The sequence below is a fragment of the Pseudochaenichthys georgianus genome, chromosome 21, assembly GCF_902827115.2.
Source record: "Pseudochaenichthys georgianus chromosome 21, fPseGeo1.2, whole genome shotgun sequence".
Taxonomy (NCBI): Eukaryota; Metazoa; Chordata; class Actinopteri; order Perciformes; family Channichthyidae; genus Pseudochaenichthys; species Pseudochaenichthys georgianus.
The window spans coordinates 17,080,808-17,102,541 of NC_047523.1; the positions used below are offsets into that span (position 1 = coordinate 17,080,808).

Here is a 21,734-nt window from a genome sequence, read left to right on the forward strand (position 1 = left end):
GGGCTTTGCCACTGTGGAGTTGTTTGACGACCTCAGTGACCTCCCCCCGGGAGATTGGTGTTGATCCCCCGTCATACTCCAGCTCTGCCTCTAACATAGAGGGCGGAGTTGTCGGGTTCAGGAGTTCCTCAAAGTGTTCCTTCCAACGCCCTAACACTCCATCAGTTGAGGTCAACAACGTCCCCTCCTTACTGTACACAGCTTGGATGGTTCCCTGCTTCCCCCTCCTGAGGCGTCGGACAGTTTTCCAGAACAACTTTGGTGCCGCCCGAAAGTCCTTCTCCATGTCTTCTCCGAACTTCTCCCACACCCGCTGCTTTGCCTCGGCCACGGATGAGGCTGCTGCCCTTCGGGCCTGTCGGTACCTTGCAACTGCCTCGGGAGTCCCCCGGGATAACAAATCCCTGAAGGCCTCCTTCTTCAGTCGGACGGCTTCCCTGACCACCGGTGTCCACCAGGAGGTTCGAGGGTTACCACCCCTTGAGGCACCTAGGACCTTGAGACCACAGCTCCCCGCCGCGGCTTCGGCAATAGAGGCTTTGAACACCGACCACTCTGGTTCAATGTCCCCAACCTCCACAGGAATGCCCGAAAAGCTCCACCGGAGGTGTGAGTTGAAGGCCTCCTGAACTTGGGCCTCCTCCAGACGTTCCCAGTTCACCCGAACTACACATTTGGGCTTACCAGGTCTATCCAGAGGCTTCCCCCGCCACTCGACCCAACTCACCACCAGATGGTGATCAGTTGACAACTCCGCCCCTCTCTTTACCCGAGTGTCCAAAACATACGGCCTCAGGTCCGATGATACGATAACGAAATCGATCATGGACCTTCTGCCTAGGGTGCTCTGGTACCACGTACACTTATGAGCATCCTTATGTTCGAACATGGTGTTTGTTATGGCCAATCCATGACTAGCACAGAAGTCCAGTAACAAACCACCACTCCGGTTCAGATCAGGGGGCCCGTTCCTCCCAATTACGCCCCTCCAAGTGTCTCCATCATTGCCCACATGTGCGTTGAAGTCTCCCAGCAAGATTAAAGAGTCCCCTTCAGGAGCCCCATACAGGACTCTTTCCAGGGTCTCCAAGAAGGCCGTATACTCTGAACTGCTGTTGGGTGCATAAGCACACACAACAGTCAGAGTTTTCCCCCACATAACCCGCAGGCGTAGGGAGGCGACCCTCTCGTCCACTGGGGTAAACTCCAACAACGAAGCACCTAACCGGGGACTTGTGAGTATCCCCACACCCGCCCGGCGCCTCACACCTTGAGCAACTCCGGAGAAGAATAGAGTCCAACCCCTATCCAGAAGTAAGGTTCCAGAGCCGACGCTGTGCGTAGAGGTGAGCCCAACCAGATCCAACTGGTAACGCTCCACCTCCCGCACAAGCTCCGGCTCCTTCCCCCCCAGAGAGGTGACGTTCCACGTCCCCAAAGCCAGCTTCTGTCGCCCGGGTCTGGTCCGTCGAGACCCTCCGCTTTCACTGCCACCCTTCTGGCAGCGCACCCGACCCCATCGCTGTTTCCCGTAGGTGGTGGGCCCGCGGGACGGAGAAGCGGAGGTGTTGCCCACGTTGCCTTTTCGGGCTGGGCCCGGCCGGGCTCCGTGGCTCCAGAAAGGGACCCCGGGCTTCCTCCGGGCCGGGTATCCTCACTTCTTGTGTCGTCTTTCATGAGGTCTTTTGAACCAATATTAGTCTGGCCCCTTGCCTGAGACCAATTTGCCATGGGAGACCCTACCAGGAACACAAGGTTCCAGACAACACAGCCCCCAGGTTCATCAGGGCACACAAACCTCTCTACCATGGTAAGGTGCTGGTTCTTCAGAGACCATTGCAGCTAAAGTCCAACAATCAACAAATCATGCAATTATAATGACAGGACTATTATTTATATAAGATATTTAACTGTATGGAGCATTTTGTCCCTCAAAAAATATTTGAAAAAGTGAAAAAGAGGAATGGTGAAATGCTTTTCCCCTGTGTCCCATTCCAGCTCATCACCCAAAAATAGACCGCTCTCACACACACACACCTCCAACCACACACACCATATGCTAGAGGGTCCTCTGAGGTGGACAGGAAGGATGTTCCTCCATAGAATAGGGCCAGTGTGAAGAGAGCGGAGGCCCCAGGTGTTATTAAAATGAAAAATAACTATCTGCCTGGCACAGTGGCTGGCAGACAGTTCTGTTGCATTACTGTATATGGAAATATACAACTTGATATCCCAGCATTTGGCGGTAAACTCATGTGGGACTTTTGATGAAATTAAAATCTCCTGTAATTATAGATCCCATTTGTGTGCTCTGCATTGACATCTCTCTGAAGCAGTCTCTCAGGGCATCTTTATTAAAATATGGGCTACAAATAGCTGTATTTTCAAATCAATCTGTGAAGATCCCTTCATCAGCATTTGGATGTTTGCTGGTAGTTTTAAATGAATAAAAAAAAAAGCTGTGAAATGTTTTTTTAATTTGATTAAAATAGATTCTAGTCAACAACTTTCTTGCACACCAGGGAGTTTAACAGACAATTTATTCTAATACAAATATTTGGACATTATATTTTGAAATAGATTGGATGCATCAGTTTGACTCTATTAAATTAAAATAGAGATTTGACATTCCACATTCAATCTGTCATTAATCAATTTACTTGTACCTTATACCCAATTGACATCGTTAATTAACTTTTCTACTTCTGAAAAGCTTCCCTTTTAATGTAAAATGTACAATGATAAAAGCGAAGGAAGTACAAATTAATGCAGGCCTACTTAGCTCACATAATTGACCAAGTAAGACAGAAGTTATGACGCTATGTTCTGCGTGTGTAAACAGCACTTTTCACTTTTAATGTTACAAGACAAAAGGCGTGTATCGGGGTGTGGAGGGTGAACGTAACCTAATCTAATAAAGAGCGGAACAGGTCTTATTACAGCCCAATGCACACCGCTTCAACAACTTAGAGAAATCAAAGTTGACAGGCCTGCTGTGCCGATTACAGTTGCCAAGCTGTGATTAGACAATTGCTGTACTGGGGTTTTAGGGTTTATTGAAAACACGCCTAAAGTAGAATGAGTAAAAATCCAGTGGAATATAGTTCTTAATTTATTCTATTCCCAACACTCAAATATGAGGGAACTAAGAGATCCAAAATGATTGTTCTTGGTGAGTGACACATGAATTATTCATCTACATTTTTTGTTTATTTACATACAATCTTAAGGCCTCCCGCATTAACAGCACTCTTACAATTTACTTCACTCCCACACACTCTGTTCTGCATTGTGGCCATTTTTGCTCATTATTTTCATGGTGGCACTTTCTCTTACTCGTTGTCTCCCTCTCCTATCTCTCCCCCTATCTTACTTGCTCACTCAGCCATGTGATGAGAGGATGAGTCGCGACGCACTGTAAATTCCATCTCTGTCAAGCCGGTCACTTCTGGCCGGGGCTCGAGGCGAAACATCTGCCGATGGGAGCGAGGCCACACTTTGGCTAAAGAGGAGCTCACAGCAGGCGATAACGGAAAGAGGTGGATATCCATTAGGAATGAGAATAATATCTCTCATGCTGCACCCAAACAGAGACTAAATGAAGTGCTTGGCAGCAGTTGTGAATAGAGCTGTGAAGTGCACCCGTTTTATTTTTAAAACCCTGTCAAGAAGTTGAGTTTCCTTGTATAAAACAACATGCTTATTGAACAAGAGTAGAGGTTACACTATCTTTCCACCCACACTTTGGACAGGTGTAATTTTCCATAAACGGACAATTTGATTGAGTCAACAATGGGGCCCCGTCCACCCTCAGGATAAAAGAGGTCATGGGCAATAGCGAGCTCCAATTTCAATGGCGAGGGTTATTACAGTGCATTACTACGGGGGCCATATAGACCTTGTTAGTGGGCACTTAACCATCTGTACACAAATCTCCACTTGAACACACTGGAATATTTTTCACACAGCCATGCTCATCTCCTTACTGACCTCTACAACAAAGTGTCCTTTCAAGCCCATTCAGGCATACAGGCAGCATTCATAAAACACGTCCCCTCTTTAAACCGTGACCTCATGAGAGAGGTGTGCGGTCACAACATATTCAGCGCTACGGATAAAATCTGACTACGGAATATCAAACGCTCCCATCTGTCCACTTCTCCCTCTCTGCCCACAAACCCCCCTTCTTTTGTTACTTGACACCGCCATGTTTTAATTCCAAGGAAAGGACATGTCTTGCAAGGCAAATTATTTGGTCTGACTGGAGACACCAGAAAATGAACAGGTCACCCAGGAGGCCCACTGGCAGATGGGTGGTAAACCTTATCATTGAAATGTGAGCAGAATGCCACAGTGCCACTGTGTATTCATGCGACTGAAACAGGGCTGGAGCGCACTGGAGATGTGTGAATAATTTTAATGAACTACAGCATGCACCGTACTAATGTTTCCAGTAAGAGAATGATGTATGTGAAGTAGCAGTGCTAACGCTATTAGAATAACAAGCATATTTTACCACATTTAGCATGGACTCTCTGCCCATTACATGTATTATGGTGGTGGACTGAGACCTCATCTACATTCAATTATATGAGCCACGGGAAACAATCAAATCCGGGAAGAAGAACAATGTAGATGGATGATAAGCTCAAGCTTGTTTGGTCATTTCCGCTGTGTCTCAATATAAAATGTCCATAAACTGTATAATACCAAGTGTTGGACAGTCTAACAATGGGTCAAAATGGCTCTTAAGAAATTCCATTATGAGCTAATTTTCATTTTAAGACAGACTCATAACATAGATATCTGTGTGCTGTCACAATAGCAGTGACCTTCCAGAATGTGTACTGTACTGTGGGTATAAGCACCGGTGCACACCTTACCTGATTTTTCAGATCCAGCTTGGGGCATGGGCGTCCCCCGTTGAAAGCTTTCTCCCTGAGCCACTTGGACCTGATCTTCAGCCCGCTGCCACAGGAAGCACTGCAGGAGGACCAGGCTGACCAATCGCTGAGCTTACAGTCCAGGGGGCAAGGGATGTGGCAAACCTCCACCATGTAGCCTGAAATTGAACATTGGAAGGGGAAGCCTGATTCAGACTTGCTTAAGCCCCTGTCACACTGTCCTGAAGTTGACACCCGATGGACACACGAATATGGAATTGTGAATTTCGCACGAAGATGGCCCCGAACCACACACGAAGGCAACATTTACATTACATTTAAGACATACAACTGCAACAAAAGTAACAACAACAATTATGTTACAGTACTATGATACTGTACTGATATATTCAGACTTTGTTCTTTACTTTATCCGTCTTTATATGTAGAAAATATTACGTTTTCTCCGTAATGTTGTTTCCATAGCAACAACAACTTCCTGTCAACTCTCCTTCAAAATAATATATTATATCCTTTTCAGTTTCACAGAACACAAATTGGGTTATTTACATAATATGTTTACATGATTTTGTTGTGCAATAAAACAACCAGATGGACACACGATAAAGGAAATGTTCAAATTCGGCTCTGATCGTAGCAACATCGGGCCATTCGTGAGGGCATCTTAAGCCTTCGTATGACCGCCGGTGGAGTTTCTCAGGCTCCGGCAGCAACTTCGTGAGCGGTGGGAAAATCTTTGGCATGCCAAAAAATTGCCGAAGGACCTTGCGAAGGTTCATTTTCAAGTTGAATTATTGTGTCAATTTTGCCCTTCTTAAGCCATCGTGAGGGCATGTTGTTATCATCGGTGCCATCGGGCATTCGCCCCGATCAGAGTGAGGGCGAATGCCGATGGCACCGATGATAACACGAAGATGACACGATTCGACAAGATGCCCTCACGAGTGCCTTACGAAGTTGCCACTCACGAAGTTGCTGCCGGAGCCTGAGAAACTCCACCGACGGTCATACGATGGCTTAGATGCCCTCTCGAATGGCCCGATGTTGCTACGATCACAGCCGAATTTGAACATTTCCTTTATCGTGTGTCCATCGGGTATCAAATTCGGGACAGTGTGACTGTGACAGGGGCTTTAGCGGCTGCAGTGAGGATCACATTAATAATGTCAGACAGACATGCCACTGGCTTGCACCCCGCTAGACCTTGGACTTGCTCTCTCTGACACCAGGAGATAATTACCTGACTAATGATTGTTGAACGCATACAGTGTGCCAACACAGCATAGTGAGACTGCTTAAGGGTTTGCACACTGTATAAATAATGTGTTTTGTTTGTCTCCTGTAGGGCAGCAACTTTCATCATCAATTTATCTGCCTAATATGTCTCTGGTGGTTGATTAATGGTTTATTCCATATTTGAAGGTGATGTCTGTAAATGCCTTGTTTTTCATTGTAATATAAATATATGCAGTTCTATATGATGATAAATCAGAAATGTCAATATTTAAGGGACTGAAAGGAGCATTTCCTGCCCATATTACATCGAAGATTACCTTAACAATTACATTACATTGCCAATATTTTTTCTCAAATGATCCATCGTTTCTAGACAACTTAGAAAAAATAGGACAAAGGTGCTAAAACTAAACAAAACAGACTAAACATTTCAATTAAAACCTATCCAGAAGTTTGCATTTCAATGTCATATAATTAAAATGGTATTATCTCATAATCGGGCTTTAACAATATCACAATTTCTGATTATTCTGAAAATGTATTTTAAATTAAAAAAATAGGGCTGTGACTCACAGCTGACTTTTTAGATCAAAATTAAATAACCAGAGCCACCCAACAAGAAATCCTTATCCATAACACAATGGGAGCCCCAATTATAGTTCAAAAACAGTAAAATACCAAGTAACTGCAGCATACTCCTGTGCTTCCTACCTGAGTCTGTGCAGAGTGAGGGGTTAACCAGGTGTCCCTGCTGGTTGATGCAGGCCACAGCCTTGTAGCGCAGCCCGTGGCCGCACTCCTTCACCTCTCTCTGGCTCATCCAGCCCTGCAGGGAGCCCGGGGCCGAGGGGTCAGGGAGGATGCATGCGGACCAGTTACCAAAAGGCTGTGACAAAAACTCATCACAGGGACACATCTCTCTGTCCTCGAGCGGGTACAAGTCCTTATCCAGACAATGTTCCTTCTTTTTACTACGACCTAAAGGAGAAGATGGACAAAACAATACAGAGTTACTGAGCACTGGCTGGGTGACGAATGTATATGAATAGTGATTGGTACTGTAAGCGCTACTGAATGCATTAATACATTTATTTAAATATCAGTTTATCGAGATCCAACTGGAATGGCAAAAGGGGATCTCTGATCAACATGTTAATACAAATGTTAAGCACTTATTTTGTTTATTTATTTATGATCATATATAATGCATCCCGTATCATATAGCAATTCAGCAAACTAGAGTACGATCAAACCATAAACTGAGTGTTCATTGTTAAAACCACTCTGGAGTCGGCCGGAAAACATTTTAAAATAATAAAATAATACTTAATTTCGAGTGCTCTTGCTTTTCTCTTTGAAAGTCATCACATAACGGCATTGTAATACCCGTTTCGGCTGCATTACATATTACAGATCTGCCGTAGTTCTTTATAAGACCTTTGGAAAAACCGAAGAAATGCCGCCGAAACTGAATACCTGATGTTGATCATAAATATATCAACAATTAAACAACATCTTCAATTTTTCTTTCACACAAAACGTCTCCTTGCAGTATCAACACTAATTCGGCTGACTTTTACATTTGATCTAATTCGTAGATAGGTTATATTTACACCATAACGGTGCACAGCTGATATAAAAGGACTTGTAGTTTTTAAAGATATTACTGATTTTCTTTGAATGTAAGAATGTAAATACTGAGTCTGAAATAGTATTGCAATATGCTGTAAAATTATGTGAAAGCATGAATAACACTACACATCTTCAGATGTTGTACATACATAAGTGTCCTACACTAATAATGCAAAGTTATTATGGCTGTCTGTACCTTGTGTGCACCACCTAGTGGTTAAAGCACGTTATTGAATTATTGTTTTTATGTGTTATATTTGATTAAAAAAATATTAAGAGTACATACTTTCATAGGGGGAAAGTAGAAGGTCAATGATAGAAATATAGAATATAAAAAATCAAGAAGATACTATAAGTGATCTCTACAATAAAACAGTTTAGTGCAAGATGTACAAAGATATTAATAGGAGGAGGTGCAAAACAGAAAAACGAATTAACCTTTATTTAAACATTAAATAACAGATTAAGGTCTTCTTTTAAATAAGAAAAAAACGTTGGGGGTATCATTATCTACAGATAAATATTAAGCCTGACAAAGTACTTAACGTCTAATATATTGCTTTCCTGCAATGTTAACTATGTTGAAGCACTTATTTTAAACTATACATATGAATTATACTCTTATGTAGATAGAATAAGAAATGTGCAGAATATGACAGTTTAATGGTGGAGGTACACACATATTGATAGATGTCTTGTAATGCGCTGTTGAGGAACCTGTGACCCAAGTTTTTCATTCATTGCATAACTACACCGTAGTTGTGTCAATACACCTTTGAAAATCTTGAAATCTTGAAAGGGATGTGCAAAATAGCCATGATATACAGTCTTTAATTAACTATTAGTAGAGAATAACGAGTAATGAATATACTTTATTACTCGTTTCCATTCATGTCAATTGTAGATAAATGTTTAGTCTTCTCAAGCACCAACTATCAAATATCTCTCCTGATTGTTGGCACTTGACAATCACCTTTCCCTGAATTTCACTCAGGTGTAACTAAAGTCTGATTTAAGGGTTGTTTATATTTCACATAATTAATCAGAATCTGCAAAGTAACTCAAATAAGTGTAGTGGAGTAAAAATACCAGGTTAACCTCTGAATTGTAGTGGAGTAGAATTACAAAGTAACAATGAGCTGTCATGTGGGTATATATTAATGCTGCGCATTATGGACACCCATTTATTAATTATATGTTTTACATTTGATAACACCAATGTGTTTAATACTGGCAACTTCTAATTGTGGGAAAAAACGAAAACGTTCAGTAGAGACGTCCCATAGAACATTTTGCGAAACACAATAGCGAGCATGTGTAGTTCTGGGGGGGTGTTCGATTCCAGTTTTGGATAGTCTGGCGTGGTTTAGTTCCATTTCAAACAGCTGTTTGACGCTCGGCGTAACCTTGGCGCACTGCCACTCCAACATCCAATCCCAGAGATTGAAGATTAATCTCGGGGACTGTAGTCCTAAACGATAGCTGGGGATTATGGGTAGTGTAGTGTCTTCGGCCATCCTAAACTCAGAAATGTTGACAATCGCAATGATGCTCGAAATGTCCCTTATAGGCCTACGTCTGTTTCCGGTTATTTTTATTTTGAAATTCAGTTCCTGACGGACGCCAAAAAAGCCCGAGAATATGGAATTAAACCAATAAATAAAAACAAGGATAATTGTGTGTTATTGGTGAGTAAATAACAGTGTGTTATTTTGAAAAGAATAACAAATTACAACGAAAAAAAGATTTAAAAATACAGATTTCAGTATTCTGAGGCTCTGAGCCCCATTTATTTTCCTCACAGACGGCAACAAAAGTCCGAAATTATACGATTTAAAATAAAAGCAATAATTGTGGCTTGATATTGAGTAAGAACATGTTTTTATGAACCACACAGCTTCCGGTCTTCCATGACCCGACCGGAGAAAAAGACGTGCTGCAGGCACGAAACACGTTACCAGTAGAAATACATTGCTTTTAAAATTGTGCTGTGCAACACGAAAAAAAGGAGGAAATCGTGTTGGTGAACACGAATCAATAGATTACAAATCGTGTTGGTGAACACGAAATGCCATGAGACTGGGTTGCCTATCCATGTGAACATGTTTTAGGTGGGGGTCGACCTAACCTCCACTAGGAGGGTCTGGGGGCATGCTCACCCGGGAAGATTATTTTAAAAATATTGAAGTTAAATGCATCAATCTGGTGCACTTTGAGAGCAACATTAGGAGATCTATGGATAGTCTACATCTCTCAGCATCCATATGAAACAGAACTGTACACAGATGTACTTTTTCTTTATGGATATTTTACTAATCACTCCCCTTTTAAACTGTATTCTCGTGTTACTGTCCTATAGTATTTCATACCCGTTTTTTATTTATTCTCTTATTCTTTAATAACTATAATGATCATATAAAGGTATTCCTCGGAAATACTGGTTTACATAAATGGTGACCAAACCGTTTGAGACCCACTGAGATAACCTATACTAAAGTTAACTATCTAAACACTGAGAGAGTCCTTACCTCACTGAGCTGACGTTATAAGATCCTCTCAGTCTGACAGGAGAGGACTCTCCTCTACCTTGGTGTTGAAACAGCTCTTTATATCCGTTAGCATAGCTAGCAAACCAGATGCTAACAACAACATTCGACGTTACCGCTTGCGCACTCACAAAATGCGCTCGTGCCACACACACACAGAGCCGAGCTTGAATGAAACACAGAGACCCAGAAGTAGGCTACTTGTACTCAGGGGCGGCGGGTGCTGTAGGCTAGGGAAGGCTAAGCCTTCCCAAATATTTGTGTCACTGCATCCTGGTAAAATACAAATATAATGTATAATGTCTGTGTCTTTGACATTAGCGCTGCTAGCCACCTGTGCCCTGTACTACGAAGCCAGTTCAACATACCCTGGATATGTTTGAGTAGCAAACAAACTAACAACAACAAACTAACAAACAAGATCTCGCTAAGCGGTACGACGCTGGTTATCAACTCGGTAAATCAAGCCAGGGTTTCTCTCTCCAGCTGAGAGCGCGTTCACGGGGGCGGGGTTAGCTACATTTGACCAATCACAAACAGGGACAAGTGTACTGACAGCGCAGCGTCATACTTCATTAATGAAAAGTAAACTAATAATAGACAAATATGTACGGTGGCTCTGAAGTGCAAGACACCACAGCATTTCAGAAAACACCACAGCATTTCACAAAACGCCACAGCATTTCACAAAACACTACAGCATTTCACAAAACACTACAGCATTTCACAAAACACCACAGCATTTCACAAAACACCACAGCATTTCACAAAACACCACAGCATTTCACAAAACACCACAGCATTTCACAAAACACTACAGCATTTCACAAAACACCACAGCATTTCAGAAAACGCCGCAGCATTTCAGAAAACACCACAGCATTTCACATTGGACGGAAAGGGTATTCCTTTAGGGAGAACACTTCTTGTTTGTGATTGGACAGAGCCAGCCAGAGAAGCACTGCTGTGATTGGTTGTTTTTGCTGCCAGTCAAGAAATGACGCTTCGTGATTGGTCAACACCCGACAGCGAAATATGTCCCAACCATGGTCCCACAACGTATGGTCCCAACACATCAGCCGTTAGCACACACTCAGATCTCACAGCTCCTCATATCTGTTCAGAAACTGGACAAAAGTTAAACATGTACAAACCACAGACTGTCTATGTCATGGTGAATACAGTCGCTGCTTTATTTATGTCTGTATGATGTTGTTGTGTGGACGGAGCAGCTACAGGTTAGTTTAGCCTGATGAATCCGATTCAGAAAACACGCATTTTAAAAGCTTTTCGCCTGCCGTCTTGTCTGCAGACTTGTCAAAGCGTTAATGGTTTTTACTAACTGTTATCAGTATGTAGTTACTTCGGCATCACTTTGAAACGTGTATTACAATTAAATCACGGTCACATATGTTCATTTTGTTGTAGGATTTACATGGAGATACGCCCCGTCCCCTCTCCAGCGCCTCTTGTTTGAATGACAGCATTGACAGGAGCAAACACAGCTATGGTCTACCATAGTATTTACATGGAGATAAGCCCCTTAAAAACCATGAGTTAATAAAGTATTAATTCTGTGTATTTACTCCTGTCATTCAAACAAGACGCTGGAGAGGGGGCGGGCCGTATCTCCATGTAAATCCTATCGGAATCGGATCCATCAGGCTAAACTAACCTGTAGCTGCTCCGTCCACGCTCACAACAACGTCATACAGACATAAATAAAGCAGCGACTGTATTCACCATGACATAGACAGTCTGTGGTTTGTACATGTTTAACTTTTGTCCAGTTTCTGAACAGATATGAGGAGCTGTGAGCTCTGAGTGTGTGCTAACAGCTGAGCTAACGGCTGATGTGTTGGGCTAATCACAAGCGTCATTTCTTGACTGGCAGCAAAAACAACCAATCACAGCAGTGCTTCTCTGGCTGGCTCTGTCCAATCACAAACAAGAAGTGTTCTCCCTAAAGGAATACCCTTTCCGTCCAATGTGAAATGCTGTGGTGTTTTCTGAAATGCTGTAGTGTTTTGTGAAATGCTGTGGTGTTTTGTGAAATGCTGTGGTGTTTTCTGAAATGCTGTGGTGTTTTGTGAAATGCTGTGGTGTTTTCTGAAATGCTGTGGTGTCTTGCACCTCAGGGCCACCGTAAATATGAGCTTTAAACATCCATGACTTAAACATATAATCCAGGATACAAGCCACAGAGTTGCACCTGCAAGGTGAATACAGAACAACTGGTTACAAAATAACTAGGCCTACTGAGTGTTTGAAAGCATGCCCAGCGCCGTGGGAGGGCCAGGCCCTCCCATTTGACATTCCTGCCCTCCCCCAATAAACATCATTTTTATTATTTATAAAAATTTAAAAATATTTATTTTTTTAATTATAAATAAACAGTGCACTTTTATGCTACGATGTGTGATGTCAGATAGTAACTAAAAAATCGCAGGCTACGTCAAATAAATGCATGTGTCTGTGATTTGTGATTCGTCCACATATAGACCAATCACAGCGTCACACTCTGCCGCCTATTCTGGATTTGTTTATTGTGCATTCTGTAGACTCCCATTTCTGTTTGAATTACAAAATGGACATCAGAAATTGGCTTAAAAGGTCTAAGGATTTATTAAAACGAAATAGCGATGAAATAACTGCAGCCGATGGTGCTGCTGGCGACCCTGCACCTGCCGTTGCAGCAGCACGCCTTCATGTCACAAGCTTAACCTTGGCAAACCCCGGGCAAACCCCCGGCTTTTACTGTCAACGGTTTTTGCGACTGGAAACACGCATTACAGACTGATAAAGGACTGCTAAGGCATGCCGCATCAAAATAACACATTTCATGTGAGAGTGTGTGGAGAGAGAGAGAGAGATACGCGAGGAAACAAATAAGGAAATGAGTACTTTGGTGCAGATCAGCTGGCACGGAGCCGTTATTACGTGTCAGCTGTCGTTGATATTATAGCTTTTTTAGCCGTCAACCAACTCCCTCAGAGGTGACCACGATTCACTCCACAGCATGTCCGACTCAGGCAGTGGGCTCTTCCTATCACTGTTTGAGTATACACTGCACAAAGATGCAGAGTTGGCCAAAATAATGGAAAGCATTCCCCACACAGCAACATACACCTCTCACGACATGCAAAATGCCATAATGGAGCTAACAGCAGTTCATCGTCTCCGTCTCTACTATTTCTCTCCGAGTGCAACGATGAGGAAGCTGCCATCCTTAACCAGTGTGCCTTGCTCGTGATTTACCAGTGTCTGTGCTGCCACGCACACAATGTTTCAAAAGTGGTTTCGATGTTGCCCTTTATTTGTGTATGTATTTGCGATACGTGTGTGTCTTTGCGCAATGCTGTTGGCCTCGCTGTTTGATATATATTGTGCCGCAGGCCCGCAGCACATGACGGTTTTGTGTGCCCTCCCATGAAAATCATATGCCCTCCCTTTAGATTTGTTCTGGCGCCGGGTCTGTTTGAAAGCGTATAGTTTTATGATATCACTGCCCCATCTAAGACACGAGTGGATCTGACTTTAATTACATTTGACTCGAGTGTTTCGTCAACATAATGTGTTGCTTAAAATAATACTTCTGCATACATACAGTATGTGACACTGTAAGTGTTGCACGGCCAGATACGGCTGGAGAAGCTGACTAAGATAAGGAAATATATGATATATTATGATATTATATGATCGATGATCTGATTGATGATGTAATATGAATGATAAGTGCGACACGTCGGCGTCTTCTCTGCATACGGCAGTTTAAACTGTATTTCCTTTATCCTGTAATATGACTTGAGAGATTTAAACTCCGCACACTGAGTGGATCTCTTTTCTATAGACGCCGGAGGCGGGCAGCGTCAGGTAAAAAAAGTTATTTAGCCCTCCCAAACCTGAGCCTCACGCGCCGCCTATGCTTGTACTGTAATGTATATCATATTATTTTCGATGGCTTCACTGTATAATCAGTGTAACAGATGAACAGATCGCCACCGGGCTTTCATCTAAACACACAGCCACGTAATGATAACAAAACAAAGGTCGGGGGTCATTGGTCAAGCAACACACCAATCAGAGAGCAGCAGTGAGCACAAAAAAACTTTAGTGGAAACGTTTTCACTTATATGATTTAAAAAAGAAAACGCCAAAGTGGCAAGGCTTGCCCACCCTGCGTTGGGGGAGCACAGTGACTCATTTGGGGGGGCATGGCCCGCGAATGACCCCCCATGACTCCGACCCTGAGTAATAGTGTACTGGCAATGTGTGGGGAATACCGCGAAAATGAACAATAGGTTTATTGATATATATTTTTTATCGATAGTCATGAACTTTTTATTGGGACAAAATAGACCCTCCATTAGCAAACGTTTACTCTGTGTTAACGTTATTTTGGTGTGTAAAAGTGAGATTACATGTGTAGATGATTAAATTAATCAATTATTCGTCCCACAACAGAGACATTTACAGTGACATGTTTTTGCCATCGATTATTTTATCATACTGTTCTGTACAGATGAGACTTTGTCATAGATTTATTTATATGTGTGCCTGTTATTATTTTACCGTACAGATGATACTTTGTAATCAGATGTAGCCTATGTATATGTGTGTCTGTGATTGTATACTGAATGTAAAGTAACTGGAAATACCTGTGTGTGTGTGTGTGTGTGTGTGTGTGTGTGTGTGTGTGTGTGTGTGTGTGTGTGTGTGTGTGTGTGTGTGTGTGTGTGTGTGTGTGAGAGAGAGAGAGAGAGAGAAAGAGAGAGAGATAGAGAGAGAGAGAGAGAGAGACTCCTTCTCCAACCTCCCAAACTTTCTTTTTATGTGTGCATTGTTATTTGTGCTTGAGCAACATTTTACTTGAACTTTCAATGAAATTAGTTGTAATTATTGTCCTACATTTTAATTTGTTTTACAGAGATGTTTCACAGCTGTCTGGGCCTAGTGGCCCACAGGTGGCGGCGTTTATCCAGCAGCCAGAACATCCATCTGTGCCAGCCCCCAGGTCAAGATCTACTGTGGCTCAAGGGCCTTCACCAGAGCCATCAACACCAAGGACCAGCATCACTACAGCTGCCTCCACCTCCATCTGCGGCTGCCACCAGGTCAAGATACACCTCAGCACAAAGGCTCCACCACAGCCATCACCTTCAACCCAGCCAGCAGGAGGTCTCGTGGAGATCTCGTATAGCACTTGTTCCCCCCACCTACACAGCAGCCCATGCACCATCACCCCCACCTACACAGCAGCCAGACCCACTGTCTTGGAAGACAGACAAAGACCTTGACACTGTCTTGACATTTATAATGAATAGTTGGTTGAAAGTTCTGATGTTCAATATTGTAAATAGTTAGATTTTCCAGTTTCTTATATTTATATAAATTGTTGGTTGAAAAAAAAAGTTTGAATGCTCAATTTGTATTTGTACACATCACATGATCCTTGGTATGTAATATGAAGTAATTATTCAGTCTTGTATCTCAGTCCCTGCTGTGGTGAAAGTAGAGTGATAAACACCTATTTTACTCAAAATTCAAATTCAATTTTTTTCATTTTAGACATGAATTACACATTTTTATAAAACGGACAAGTCAAATCAAGCAATCTGATTGGTTCTTAGCCGTGATATACCAACCCAGTCTCATAAAAAAACGTGTAATAACTACGTTGGTCCACAACGTAGGACGTAGTATTTCTACGAAAACGCCTCTGAAATTGTAAAATGCCTACGTTTTTTTTTAACCATTCATTCCAATGGCTGGCGTCTATGTCACGTGATCTTCACATTTCTCCCTGCAGAAAAAAAAAACATGGCCGACATTCGTTTTATTCTCGGTGGAAAATGCCTATTTTAAGGTTAGTTTGGCGATTAAAATGCCCTTTGATGTCATTTGATGCGAGAAATATGAGTTGTTATTTCAGATTATGTGTGCAGTGGATGTACATGATCTTTAGTTTTCTAGTTATTACGAAGATTACTTCAAGAAATTGTGTCTATACAACGTTTTCATTGTTACCAAGGTGGTTGCTAGGGACGCTGCTATCGATATTATTTCTGTTATGTTGGGTAAAATGGTGTTATCTTTATTGCTACCCCCTTCCCCGTCAATGTATAGTGTTGGAACTTGGTCCACAGTGCAAACGTATTAGTTTAACAAAATCCGCATCTAAAATCGTGGCATAGTGTGGTGCCGAGAGATGGGAGTCGGAGGCGGGGTATCAAAAGTACAAGCTAGACTTTTATCGGAGCAGCTCATTTGCTTTACAGAATATTACACCCGGAAGTAAGTATTCTCTCCGCTTCGCTTGACAAACCCCGTGATAGTCCTCAAGCTCTGTGATTGGAGAGTGTGCAGAGCGTCGAACAGCACTTGAAATGGGATGGAACCACGGCAGACTGTCCAAAACTGGATTTGAACGGGTCCACCGCGTCCCCCCCCGTCCCCGTCCCCGTCCCCGTCCCCAGAACTACACATGCTGGCTATTGTGTGTTTCGCAACATGTTCTCTATCTATGGCACGTCTCTACTGGGAGTTGTAGTTTTAAAAGACGTTTTCATATTTCCCATAATAAGAAGTTGCCAGTATTAAACTGTGTACATCCCTGGAGGTTTAGGGGATAGGAAACACTCACATTTAAAACATATAATTAATAAATGGGTGAAAATTGCTTGTGCCCATAATGGGCAGCATTAATATATACCCACACGACAGCTAAGGTCAGAAGAGCTTTATTTAACAGCTGGTCTTATGTCTGTGACCCCTCCTGTTGTTCATTGATGAGCCTGAAACATGCACTTGTCAAGGTTCAGAGGCACATTGTGCAAATATGGCAGTAGCCATCGATCATCTTAAGATAAGATATACTTTATTGATCCAAAGTTGGAAACATTTGCGTTACATCAGCATGTGTATAGTTGTAAATATGCAGTGGTGTTTATTTGTAAATCATTTAGTATAATCACACAAATTCTGTGTTTTATATTTAATAATTCTGTGTTCTTTATTTATTGATTGTTCAATACCTGACAAGGTCGGAGATGAAAAACTTTGGTCACAGGTTCCTCAACAGTGCATCACAAGACATCTTTCAATATGTGTACCTCCACCATTAAATTGTCATATTCTGCACATTTCTTATACTATCTACATACATCTTATAAGAGTATAATACATATGTATAATATCAGTTAAAATAAGTGCTTCAACATAGTTAACATTGCTGGAGATATGCACAAAATATTGATAGATGTCTTGTAATGCACTGTTGAGGAACCTGCAACCCAAGTTTTTCATTCAGTGCAGAACTACACCATAGTTGTGTAGGCCTAGATGATATGTCAATAAACCTTAGAAAATCTTGAAATCTTGAAAGGGATGTGCAAAATAGTCATTATATACAGTCTTTACTTAACTATTAGTAGAGAATAACGAGTAATGAACATACTTTATAGGGATTCTATTAATATCTAATAATGAAAATAATGAAATTCAATAACATGCTTTAACCACTAGGTGTCCCTTTATATCAGCTGTGCACCTTTATGGTGTAAATACAGCCTATCTACCAATTGGATGAAATATAAAAGTCCGCCGAATTAGTGTTGATACTGCAAGGAGACGCATTGTGTGAAAATAAATGTAAGATGTTGTTTAATTGTTGATATATTTATGATCCACGTCACGTTTCCAGTGTTGGCGGCAGTTCCTCATGTTTGTCTAGAAGTCTTCTCATCAGGGCTCTATAAATACCGAACTACGGCAGATATGTAATATTTAATGCAGCCGAACCGTGTATTGCAATGCCGTTATGTGATGACTTTCAAAGAGAAAAGCAAGTACACTCGGAATAAAGTGTTTTCGGTCTGTTTCCGGTATTTGTTAATGACGATGTGCTGTGAGATGTGAGACTGGAATTGTACAGGGGAAAATAACGTTTCTGCACCATTTTAGCAGATTTTGTTAAACTAATACGTTTGCGCTGTGGACCAACACTATACTTTGACGGGGAAGGGGGTAGCAATAAAGATAACACCATTAAACAGTTACACAACATAACAGAAATAATATCGATAGCAGCGTCCCTAGCAACCACCTTGGTAACAATGAAAACGTTGTATAGACACCATTTCCTGAAGTAATCTTCGTAATAACTAGCAAACTAAAGATCATGTACATCCACTGCACACATAATCTGAAATAACAACTCATATTTCTCGCATCAAATGCATTTTAATGGCCAAAGTAACTTTAAATAGGCATTTTACACCGAGAATAAAACGAAGTTCGGCCATGTTTATTTTTTTCTGCAGGGAGAAATGTGAAGATCACGTGACATAGACGCCAGCCATTGGAATGAATGGTGAAAAAAAACGTAGGGATCTTACAATTTCAGAGGCGTTTTCGTAGAAATACTACGTCCTACGTTGTGGACCAACGTAGTTATTACACGTTTTTTTGTGAGACTGGGTTGGATATACTGAGCGTATACCATGGGTAGAATTATAAGTTACTTTTCACAACAAGTCAGTATCCCTCCGCGCATGATAAAATCAGTATACAGTTGGGCTGAAAAGCAAACTGCTTGCAGTTTGCTTTTCAAACTGGAACAAGAATGCAGCGGAGAAGTAATGGGGCAGAAACCCTCCTTTTTACGCAGCGGTCCAGACATAGACATCAAACAGCAAAACATATCCAGTGTGCAGTTCCTTTGGCATTAGGGTAGGGATATCTAGATACTTTCCAAGGTTTGACATAATGAATTGTGCTACTTTTAAAGCAAGCAACGATGTTTTCAAATCTGTATTCTATAACACATAGGTTTGAGCAAGCTCTCTGATTGGTCAATAGGCGTGTTTGATTCCACGATCAAACAACGATCAAATAGAACGTGCCTAATCACAAAATATCCAGTGGCCTAAACACGCCACTAGCCTACCGAAACTACTTCCATGAGCCTACATCGTGTGGTTTCCATAGCGACGTTTAGCGACACACAGCCGTTACACTGTTATACATTGTCTCTCGTTGGAAATCGGTACCTACAAAATGTCAGATTTGAAAGTTAATTTTGATTTGTTGGGGGGCCTCAGTATTGATGAATGGTTGGACATGGACACAGACCACAAAACCAACGAAAGATTTGCGGCTGTTTCAACTGACGAGTTGAGTGCGTGTGGAGCAACGCGCTTTTTTCCGGTCCGGGACACGCCATGAAACGGCCACTGGAGGAAAGCTCTTCCTATAATGCAGTCCTACCCGTAAACACCACAGCACCACCTGAAAAAAGGTCTGGCATGGAGTTCATGGAGAGCTGTTTCAAGAATTGCACTTTTAATGGCAGCATGAACATCCACCTTCATTCTGAACCCAAAATGTTTCAGCACCATGGACAGCCTGATTTGATTTGTTCCGCTAATCCCACACAGTGATTACTCAGATATTTAAATAGCCTAATTCAAGAATTGTTTTCAATAAATTGGTTAACAATATATTATTTACTATAATTATATCAATAACTGTAAGCGGGGTAGCAGGAGTGTTCGATTGATTGGCTATCGTTACCATGGGAACTACTTTCTAGGAACTACTTTCTGACAGAGATTAACTCAAGCAGAAAGCGTAGGTTTGGGAGCAAATTAGCCCACATTATGAAATTATTTTACGATATTGTTGATTACAATGATAGTTTGTGTAATATAATCGCAATCATACACTTGAGGCCGTTCTTGAACGTCATTATTGGTACTCCAGTACAGGCTCTCGTGTATGATTGCTTAAATCAAAGAGGTCCGCAAAAACGCTATCGACCAATCAGATTGCTTGATTTGACTTGTCAGTTTTATAAATATATTTACATTTCTTTCGTTACGAAACAAACTTACAAAGCATAAGATGGAAAAATGTAAGATTCATTTCGACCTCCAGGGGGGTCTTACTATGGAGGAGTGGATTGAGGAGTGCCTATCTCCAGAAAGCACCTAAACGACGACATGCAGAGCTACGTGAAGAGCAGGTAGACCAACTGGAAAAGTACCACCATTCAAAAGCTTTCTGATGGGGTCTTGAAACAAAGCAGAGAAATTATGAGCGTTAGTGGCCACAGGTGCGAAAGCTCTCTCCAGAGCTACTGGAAGCCAAATCTCGGGGACCGGAGAAAGTGGAGCAATATTCTCGCCACGCCAAGCAACAGCCTAGAACAACCTCAACCTATACCATGTAACCAATGGCTGCACAATAAACGGCAACATACAACTGAATGTAAATAAATAGCCAAATAATGGATCAACGCTCTCTGTGTAATATGTTCGCTAGCTGTTAGTGTTGTTGCATAGCAACCACCTCGCACTATGTTTCGTGCAGAAGGCAACGGAGGGACTATTTTATTTTGAACATCATTATTTACTAATAAAAACTATTTAAATTAGAGTGTGTATTTTTCTTTCATATTGCCACACTTGGTAACCGTTTTATAAAAGCAATAGCTCACTTCAGGCCGTGATATATGCTCATTATATCACAGATAAGGGGGTTGTCGACCCTCCGCTTCACGTCGGGCCGAACCACGCCCCTTAGCTGTGATATAATGAGCATATACCACGGCCTGTCGTGAGCTATTGCTTAAATATACAGTGTAATTCAAATATTTCACTGCTTTTGTGATCCTAAGACTTTGGTAACCAAATCTAAAACACCAAAACAATTCGATCACATGAGTACATTTGTGTTTTCACAAGAGTTTTGAAGATTTTCTGAAAATCGGATGTCAAATGTTAAGCTTTTGAGCTTTTTGATATGTAACACATGGGGTGCCATGTTAGAAGAAATACATTTAAAAGGTGATTTAAGAAAACATCTAAAAATCGAGAAAATACCCTTAGACTCCAGAGGGTTAAATTGTATTATTGCCATTGTCATTGACACTGGCCACATGCCATGGGGCTGATTCTGTGGCAACAGGGTATATGCAGGAATCCTGAAGTCAAATTTAATACCTTTTAAGACCTTTTTTAAGACCCTTTCCATACATTTTAAGACCACATCGCAACTTCGAGTTCTAACCGGTTACATTGGCGACACACTTTATCTCACATTTACTATTGATTGTAAGATAGCACAACTAAACAGAGTGCAGACAGAATACTGAAGCCTCCTCTCCACATGAACTTCAACCTCTCTGTGAAGGTCAGGGTTAATGCAGCATGCTCCTTTGTTGCTTCTGTGCTCTTTCATTCCAGTACAACTCCTCAGAAACCATTAGAAACCAGTATTTGACCAATAAACAAAATTGACAAAACTTTGAAATATGAAATATTAAACTTCATGAGCTTCAGCGGGGTAATGCCATATAGGAGCTCCCTCACAAATACCCAGGGGTTAAATTGGGCTGGGGCTGTCCGGGGCCAAG

General features: G+C 41.7%; 1 protein-coding gene across 1 annotated transcript in view; it reads right to left on the minus strand.

Annotated features, from left to right (window-relative positions):
- Positions 1–21,734, minus strand: part of thsd7ba (thrombospondin, type I, domain containing 7Ba) — a 198,125-nt gene that overhangs the window by 58,882 nt on the left and 117,509 nt on the right. The window contains exons 14-15 of the mRNA XM_071207105.1: positions 6,852–7,118; positions 4,884–5,062 (exon numbers count right to left, since the gene is read on the minus strand). Coding sequence (XP_071063206.1) covers positions 4,884–5,062; positions 6,852–7,118 — 446 coding nt within the window. The remainder of the gene's footprint in view (positions 1–4,883; positions 5,063–6,851; positions 7,119–21,734) is intronic.